Source organism: Octopus sinensis, linkage group LG4 (assembly GCF_006345805.1).
Source record: "Octopus sinensis linkage group LG4, ASM634580v1, whole genome shotgun sequence".
Taxonomy (NCBI): domain Eukaryota; kingdom Metazoa; phylum Mollusca; class Cephalopoda; order Octopoda; family Octopodidae; genus Octopus; species Octopus sinensis.
The window spans coordinates 34,529,095-34,538,807 of NC_043000.1; the positions used below are offsets into that span (position 1 = coordinate 34,529,095).

Genomic DNA, 9,713 nt, shown 5'->3' on the forward strand with positions numbered 1-9,713 from the left:
AGCAGAGTTAGCTATTAGAGTAACCGACTAAGGGATAAAAATATCCGTATTTACTATCGGTATCAGTTACCTGTGCTATCCCTGAACATGGGTATGCAGGTACGCTATGCTCGTAGGGTACAGGTAACAACAGAATAAAGTTTATCAGGAATCAAATTTAAATAATCAGAAAAGGGAAAAAAACTTTTGATCAATGCAACTCGGTGCTTACGAAAGAATTTCGAAAATATTATTCGTCACCTTCATAGGACATTCGATCTGGTACATGGAGCTTCATCAGAGTAAATACAAATGCGTAAAATAAAATAAACGAAGGGAAGAGAGAATAGGAAGGAACGTAGCCCTAAGAAGAGGCCAGGTAGCTCAATATATTAAAATCATACCATCTTCCAACATGGAGCAATGAAGTCGATAGACGAAAGAGTGATCTAGCAGTGGTCTAGATAGAATGTCCTCTGAAGATAACATTCCGAAATTCTTTCGTAAGCGCCAACTGGTATTGGAAGCGGAAACGGCCGTAAGAAATGTTATGTCATGTTTTGTATTAAAAAATAATCTACAGATGTGGTCCATTTTCTGATTATTTAAACTTTATATATATATATATATATATATATAATATATATATGTGTGTGTGTGTGTAAGTATATATATATATATATGTGTGTGTGTGTGTGTGTGTGTGTGTGGTGTGTGTGTGTGTGTGTGTGTGTGTAAGTGTGTATATATATATATATATATACATCAAAATGGAGCTGGTCCTCTGTGGATCACATCCCTACTTCTCAACATAGTCACCGTTTCTCTCAATAGCAATGTTCCACCTTCAAATGAGAGCATATATCCCTGCCAGTTGCTCAAAGAACGGTCAACAGAATTTTACGGGGCAGGGATATATGCTCTCATTCGGAAGTGGAACATTACCATTGAGAGAAACGGTGGCAATGTTGAAAAGTAGGGATGTGATCCACAGACGACCAGCTTCATTTTGTTGTATGATACATGTTCCTATGTTGACAACTATACCTGTCCTAAACAAAATGGCATTACTTTTTGACTCACTCTCGTATATATATATATATATATATATGTGTGTGTGTGTGTGTAAGTATATATATATATATATGTGTGTGTGTGTGTGTGTGTGTGTGTGTGTGTGTGTGTGTGTGTGTAAGTGTGTATATATATATATATATATACATCAAAATGGAGCTGGTCCTCTGTGGATCACATCCCTACTTCTCAACATAGTCACCGTTTCTCTCAATAGCAATGTTCCACCTTCAAATGAGAGCATATATCCCTGCCAGTTGCTCAAAGAACGGTCAACAGAATTTTACGGGGCAGGGATATATGCTCTCATTCGGAAGTGGAACATTACCATTGAGAGAAACGGTGGCAATGTTGAAAAGTAGGGATGTGATCCACAGACGACCAGCTTCATTTTGTTGTATGATACATGTTCCTATGTTGACAACTATACCTGTCCTAAACAAAATGGCATTACTTTTTGACTCACTCTCGTATATATATATATATATATATATATACAGACAGACAGACAGACAGACAGACAGATAGATAGATAGATAGATAGATAGATAGATAGATAGATAGATATGTGTGTATACAAGTTTGATGATGCAAACAGGAAAATTAGAACTCAAAGCATGGGTAAATATAAGTATACATTTATTGATATTTAGTAGAAGCAACAGAGTGACTCAAGGGCTGAGAGTTGTTGTATGTTAGCACTTATAAAACTGGTCACACACCAAGGAGTTGTAAATTCACGACCCCTCAATTTGTAACCGGTTTCATAAGTGCTAACACACGAAAACTCTCGGCCCTTGAGTCACTCTGTTGCTTCTGCTAAATATTAATAAATATACGCATGAATATATATATATATATATATGTGTATGTATGTATGATATACATCCATGTACACATGGAGTCAATGAGGCAGGGAGAGGAAAGAAAATGTAGAAGGCGGTGGATGGGTTGGTAAGTGAGTAGTGAAGCAGTGTGGAGCACTTGTCTACACTCACAGCAATGTATGGAGACCATCTGGGCAGCAGCGAGAAGAAGAAGAGAGTTTCTGCTTTTTTCCCCTTTCTTTTAGCTTTCATGTCTCCTGATCAGCAGAAATGCACCAAGAAACAAGAAGGCTGAAGGTAACAAAATCTTCCACCCTACGTCCCAAATCTACCCTACTTCTATTCAGTACACACTACCTCATACCCACCCATGTAACACCCCTTTCAATATTAAAGAAAACATCTTTTCTTTCCATTATTTTCACTTCCTTCTTTTTGTTTACACACACACACACATGTATATACACTCATGCATGTGTGTATATACTTATGTGTATATAAGTGCAAGTGTGTATATATACATCTCACACATACAGGTACACATCACATAAATATATACATCTGGGTATATAATATTATAAACAAATAAACCTTTAGAAAACATGTGTATCTATAGAATATAATGTGTGTGAGAGTGTGTTTATGATATAAACATATACGTGTGTAATACACATACGTCTGTTTGAGCTCTCATATATATATTACAGATCTCCGAACAGTATATATATACTCAGTGTGTGTGTGTATATATATATTTATATATAAAGAGAGAGAGAGACACACACAGCTATTTAAACACTCAGATATATGTAACAGATATTTTACACATACACATTTATATGAATACGTGTGTATATACATACATACATATATATATACATAAATATATATACTTACACACATACATACATATATGTATGTATGCATGCATATATAAACACACACACACACACACACACATTCCATCTCTGTTTCTTTCATTTATTTATTTTATCACCATTTTCATCCACTTTCTTTTTTATTTTTCTTCCCTAGTAAATTTATTTTCTTTTTTTCTGTTTATTTATTTATTCACTTTTCTTCTTTCAATAATTTTTATTTTCAATTTCTTTCTCTTCCTTCTCATCTTTCATTCTTTATCTTCTTCCCTACAATATTTCGTATTTTCTTCTCTTTTTATATTTCATAATTTCTCAGTTTTTGTCGGTTCATCCAGTTCCAACTCCCTCCCTCCCACCCGTCTCTCTCCCACACATTTCTTCCTCTCCTTCCTTCATTCTCTCTTCTCTCAATCCAGCTCCCAATTCTGATCTTTCCCATTTTATGTCCCCTTTCCTATATTTATTCCCTTCATTTTCTATTTTTATTTCAACCCCACAAAATGAAGGGCTTCAACTATACCATCTCCCAGGGTTCCCCACCCTGGCTTAAAACAGTAGACTCTGCTGAAGGTCCCCAAAATATAGGTGATGGTTGTGGGTGGTGTTAAACTGGGGAGTGGGGTTATATCAACCCCTCTCCCCTTATATTTCTCTCCAGACACCCAATGGAGGCCACCACCAATGGTGGCCAGGTGATGGAAGACTGACAGAGGTAGGGGTGGAGGTTTATTAAACTAGGACACACAGACAGACACTTATTTCAATGGCTACATTCTCTGTTGTTTTCTCTTTTTTTCCTTCCCTCTGCAGTTCATCTTCTGTTTCTTTCTTTGATGTTTTCCCCTCTCAGCCAGCCTCCTCCCATCTATTTTCCACAGTTCTTCATTCATTCTGTTTAACTATATTTTTTTGTTCCATTCTCATAATAAAACCTGTTTGTTTTAATAGAAAACCCTAACAACGCCCAAACAACCATTTGACCAGTGTCAAACCACACACTCATTCGCTCTTACCATTAAAAATACTTTTGCTCCTCTCAACAGACTCACTCAACATAAACCCTCCCTAAAAATAATTCCAACAAGTATACCCCAACCCTTGGTTTGTCACACATCGCATTTCTTATTGGAGAGTTTGTCTAATTCTTCAAAATGTAATTAGATTTCCATCTTTCACCTCAAAATCTATCAACTCACAACCATATTGAATATTGACAATTAATCTCTCTCTCTCTTTCCTACATGTCAGTAGCCATGTAGCTCCTCTACAACAAGACCCTGCTCTTTCCTCATACCTTAACCCCCACTCCTCCCATCTGGGTCTGTTGTGAGCTACATGGTAACCTCAATATGGCTGGTGTCACAACACATAAAAAGCACCCAGTACACTCTGCAAAGTGGTTGGCATTAGGAAGGGCGTCCAGCCATGGTAACCATGCCAAAGAAGGCACTGGACCACAATGCAGTCATTGGCTCACTGGTTTCTTGTCAAACCATCCAACTCATGCCAGCATGGAATATGGATGTTAAATGATGATGATGGTGATGATGATATATATATATATATATATATATATATCATTGCTGTTATGTTAAACTGTCGTATGTCCACATTTGATCAAATGTGTTTATCTCTATATTTATTTTTGCTTGGTCAAACTATCGTATCTTCAGCTGCTTCAGATGCCAAGATATCAAAAATTCTCAAAGTGTAGTATAACGGGTTTTGCTGTGGAACGGTGAACGGAGTGGTAGTGGGGAGGAATGAGTGTTGCTAGAGTGTGTGTGTGTATGGGGAAGAGATAGGGGAAGTGGGAGGAAACATCTCTAAGGATTGAGGGGAGGGGTGTAAGAGTTGGGGAGGCCACAGGTATACTAGCATTATGATAGTAAAGATACTTTTGACAGGGGAAGAAGACAGAAAGATGATGTGTTTGTGTAGGCTGCAGGAATGGAGTAGAGAGATAAAACAAGCATAATGCATGAGAAGGGATAATTTGGTGATCCAAGGAGTGGGGATGGCCACTGTAACGTGTGTGTGTGTGTGTGTGTGTGTGTGTGTGTGTTTTGTTTATTTATGTCCCAGAACTAAGCAGTTTTATAGAGATTGATAAAATATGTATTGGACCTCAAAATGACTACTGGTGTTGATATGGTCAACTAAAACCCTTGAGGGAGTTGCTCCATCATGGCCACATAAAGAAAACAATAAAATACAATTTTGATTTTTAAAAATTGTTTATTGAAAATAAAAATATTTCCAGCTAAACTTAAATATTTCTTTTTCTTCTCAAAACAATATATTGGTGATTGAGTATGAGATCAATAGAGGGGGGATTAGCAATTAGCAATCAGTAGGGATGGATTATTAATTAGTAATCAGATTACTAGTTAATCAGTAATTAATGTAGATGGATTACTAATAAGTAATTAAGGTAGATTATTAATTATTAATTATATATTGATAATTAATCAGTAATCAATATATACTGACAACTAATTAGTTATTAATTAGTAATTAATAAAGGTAGATCACTAATCAGTAATCAATATTCATTACTTATTAGTAATCAATATTGGTAGATTCTTAACTGAGAAAATATTTCCCTCTCCAGACAAAAGAGTTCCTCCCTTGAAAGTTGCACAGATTTGTTGTTGCTGTTGTTGTTAGTTTGAGTCTGTTGTTTCCACATCAGTGAACAACCGATGGACAGCGATTAACTAAAAAGTCAGCCACAATTAGCTTTTAAAGTTTTCAATTAATTTAAGTATATGAAGCCCCAACCCTTTTTTTATTTGCCCTATGTTGCAGAGTTATCAGGAGGATTTAAAAGATATGGGGTTTAACCTACTGGACATCACATGGGATTCGATTCAGATATTTTTAAAGCCAATATTTTACTTGCTTCAGTGAGATTTGGTGGACAATAGATTCCACACCTCTTTTAAGAATGGTTTAGCAGACTCTGGGATTATAATGGAATAAAAACATGAGCCACTATCTGGTAAAGATAGAAATTTTCAAAAAGCATTCCATCCATTCTAGTTTGGACAAAATGGATGCAAAACAGTTACAAAAAAAAAATGAAAATTAAGTAATTAATAAAAGAATAAAAAAATCACAGCATCAGGAAATTGATTAATTAACCGAAGACTTTTCAAGGGCTGTCTTCTTCATCAGAAAATTCATTGGGTAATTCGCTCCTGGTTCTTTCAAAAAATTCTTTGTTATCAACATCGAAAATACTTTGTATGAGGTTGTCTTGGAAGTCTGATTCCCTGTCGTTTGAATCTTGTGGAATGTACATCATGTCAGGGTAAATATCACCTGCAATCAAACTTATTTCGTCCTGCATGTTATAAAGCTTGCGGAAGGCCATGCAGTGCAGGTGCTCCAGTTTTGTGTAATGCCATCGACTGAAACCCATCGCTTCGATTGCTTTCTTCCAACTCTTCATCATGTGGGCATTTCTATGTTGCTGATGAGAATCTGGTGAAACAATTAACAGCAGACCGTCAATCATGAGCAGCTTGTGGGCCTTGAGACAGCAAAGCCAGCGTTGGTACGGAGATGGGAAATATTCCAGTAATAAAGAGAAGACAACCACATGGAAGGAACATTGAGGAAGTTTCTGGACAGGGCTCTTCAGGTTGTTTAAAAGGGTTTCTAGTGTGTCAGGTGCCACTTGCAGAGGTTCCTGGGTCTCTAAGTGGAGGAAATCACATCGATAAACACTCTGAAAAAAGAGAAAGAGACAGTAAAATATATGCAGACTTAACATGTGCGTGTGCATGTGCATGTGCGTGTGTGTGTGTGTGCATATACATCTGTTACTTGTTAGTAAGACAGATATGTGCTCCACAGAGCATAATGAATAGCAGCAATGTATTTTTCACCAAAGTGCTCAACAAATGTTCTGATACATTATGAATAATTTGGGGCTATGCCCTTAATATTGTGCCAAGAATAAACTGAATGAATCAATTTATGACAGGCAATATAAAGGAACCTTACTGCAGTTAACCCCTCCCTACAACATAAGAACTGTATCTCTCTCATGAGGTGGTGTATGAAAGACAAAATCTCAGTGTGACCAATAGGACATGTCTGTCTGGTCACATGGGGTTTCATATAAAATCCATGGAAACAGACAAATCTACAAACAACAACAACAGCAACAGACACTTTATACTCTCAACTAAATAAAAACTTTCTTCTCTTTCTTTACCTTTCATTTCTCTCATTCCACCATGGCTGGTCATAAACCTTTCCTCCTCCACCTACACCACCACCTAATCCACACTTTTTTCCTCTCTCTGTTGTGCCCCCCCCCCCACCTCACCTTTGCATCTGCCTTCTCTCCTTGTTCTTTTATGTAGAAAAGGGTAGGCTCGAAACTCTCAAAGACTCTTCCATGTTGCCTGAGCATCAAACGAGGACACCTTGTTTGTCGTTCCCTCACCTGTCTCTGTCTTTCGATTTTTTATTTGTTTTGTTTTCAAATAAATATAAACTGCCTCAAAATGAAATTCACATTAGTACACACACACACACACACACACGCAATGAATTTATGTTGTCAGATGTTCATAGTTGTGCTTGGAGTTTGGTGTTAGTTGGAAAATAGAATGTATGTGTGTGTTTGTGTGTGTGTTTGTGTGTATGAGAGAGAGAGAGAGAGAAATGTGAGAGACTGTGTTCAATAATTTTACAAATGAAAGTATTTAAGAAAATAATTTAATTTCTTTCAAAGTCAATAATTGTAGAAGTGAAATTAAGGTTGAAGCTGGAATGTAATCCCTTGCCTTATCCGCATGAAATTACTGGTATTTCTATAAACCCCAGAATGTAAAACTGACAAACACGGAAACTGCAGAAGAAGAAAATAAAACAATGTAATATATGTCACCCAACCCATGTCAGTATGGAAGCATGGACATTAAATGATGATCAACCTGATGATGATGATGATGATGATGCAGTCTGGACATGTACTATTTTTGCCATTAATACATTATTGCATTGTTAATTACCGGTATCACAACATGGGTATGTCAGGTCAGGTGAGATCGTGTGTGTGTGTGTGGGGGAATGTGTCATTGCAGTGTATTGCTGCATTCACCATTTATCAGTAAATTCCTGCACCCTCTGACCTGTTGAGTAGAGTTTTGGTCAGTCCTCATCTATTGTGACCAAGAAGCATGCGGTCATCCAACACAAGCTGTCAACCCAGATCCAGATCCCCAGTGAAGAGAACATAGTAAGCAGGGTCTAACTTGGAAAATTACGCAACATAAGCCAAACAGTCAGAACTAGCACACCCCAATCATGCAAGAAGCAGGATGCATCTCAGTTTCTGAGAAGAGTTGTTGGTTGGAAATGAAATCTGACTAATGGTAACCCATAATCCTGCAAAGCATCCTTGTACCAAAAGAATTCAGGCAGCTCCTAAGGGACCTCGGACAGTGTCCAAGTCTCATAAGCTATAGAGCAGGACAGGGAGGACCAGAGACCTAAAGGCCTGCACCTTTGTTCTCTTCCACAGATATTGGCAGTACCAAACATCCCTGTCCAATGAGTCCACAACTGAACCAACTTGTTCGAATCTTTCTGGGGTTTCGGACTTGAAGCCAATGTTGCAATGAATCTTACTGCCGAGGTAAGTGAAGTGGTCAACAACTTCAACATTATCACACACAATGAAGACAAACAAGGCAGAGTCCATAAAGAAGCCAACAAAGGACTGGATTTTCGTCCTGACCCAAGAAACTCTCAGGCCAAGTGGTTCTGCTTCCTTGCAGTCAAAAGAGAGCATTCCTGAAGGCATCCAGAAAAACAGATTGTTCTAATAACTGTGTTATTAGAACAATCTGAGTCTGTAATCCTAGTTTCGCCAATGAGTGCACCACAACTTGATTGAGCCACTGTTTGGCCAAGTATCCAATCCATGCAGGCATTGAACACGGTAGGAGCCAAGACCCAACCCTGACGGACCCTAGATCTAACTGGGAAAAAGCCAGATGTTGAGCTCCCCAATCCAAACTGTACTGACTGTTCCAGTGTACAAGGCCATCATCAGCCCAATCTATAGAGGAGGTACACCGCACAGCCCCAGAATCCTCCAAAGCAACATCCCTGTTCACCGAGTCAAATGCCTTGCAGAAATCAACATAAGATTCAAAGCAGCCCCTGCTGAAAGCCTCACAAACAACCAGGATTCTGTCAGTAGTTGACCTCTTTGGCCTGAACTCTGATGGCTCTGGTTGCTGAAATGCAAGCAGATGATTTTGCTCTCACTTCAAGAGGATACTGGCAAAGACCTCACCAAGCACTGAAAGGAGGCCAGTTACATAGGTGTGTATTATGTGTTAATTATAGGTATCGCTATATTTTATATTACCTATTAATTATATATAACAGTGCATACAGGTATCTCTATATTGTATATTACCTATAAATTACATATAACTATACACATTTATGAGATATACCTGTACACAGTTTTGTGTTACCTGTTAATTAGAGGTGTTTCTATGTTGCTATGTAATCTGATGGTGGCAATTGATCTTTTGACTGAATCAACAAAACTATTTTCCCACCAGCTTTTCCAACCTTGACACTCTCTACTGGTCACACCTCCTGACAGCGATACATATGCATACATAAGTATGAATTACACAAGTAAGACACAGCTATTTAATACCTGTTCATGACATACACCTCTACACACCTCTGTAATACCTATTAATCACATATCTCAGTATACCCCCATCCATGAAAATGACCCCCACCCCGCCACAGTTCTGTGAGTTTCGTCAATTATAACCCTAGGAAATAAACTTTGTTCCTCCCAAACGATCACACCTGGGTCTGGTCTAAGAAAACCCTGCTCCAAACATTATCAATAAATCACCTAAAGCTGAGTTGGTCAATAAAGACAGCCACTGCATCA

General features: G+C 37.8%; 1 protein-coding gene across 1 annotated transcript in view; it reads right to left on the bottom strand.

The window, feature by feature from the left end:
• Nucleotides 1-5,409: 5,409 nt before the first annotated feature.
• LOC115211064 (S-adenosylmethionine sensor upstream of mTORC1) overlaps nt 5,410-9,713 on the bottom strand; it is a 254,580-nt gene continuing 250,276 nt past the window's right edge. Inside the window, exon 4 of the mRNA XM_029779952.2 lies at nt 5,410-6,497. Coding sequence (XP_029635812.1) covers nt 5,919-6,497 — 579 coding nt within the window. The 3' untranslated portion in view covers nt 5,410-5,918. The remainder of the gene's footprint in view (nt 6,498-9,713) is intronic.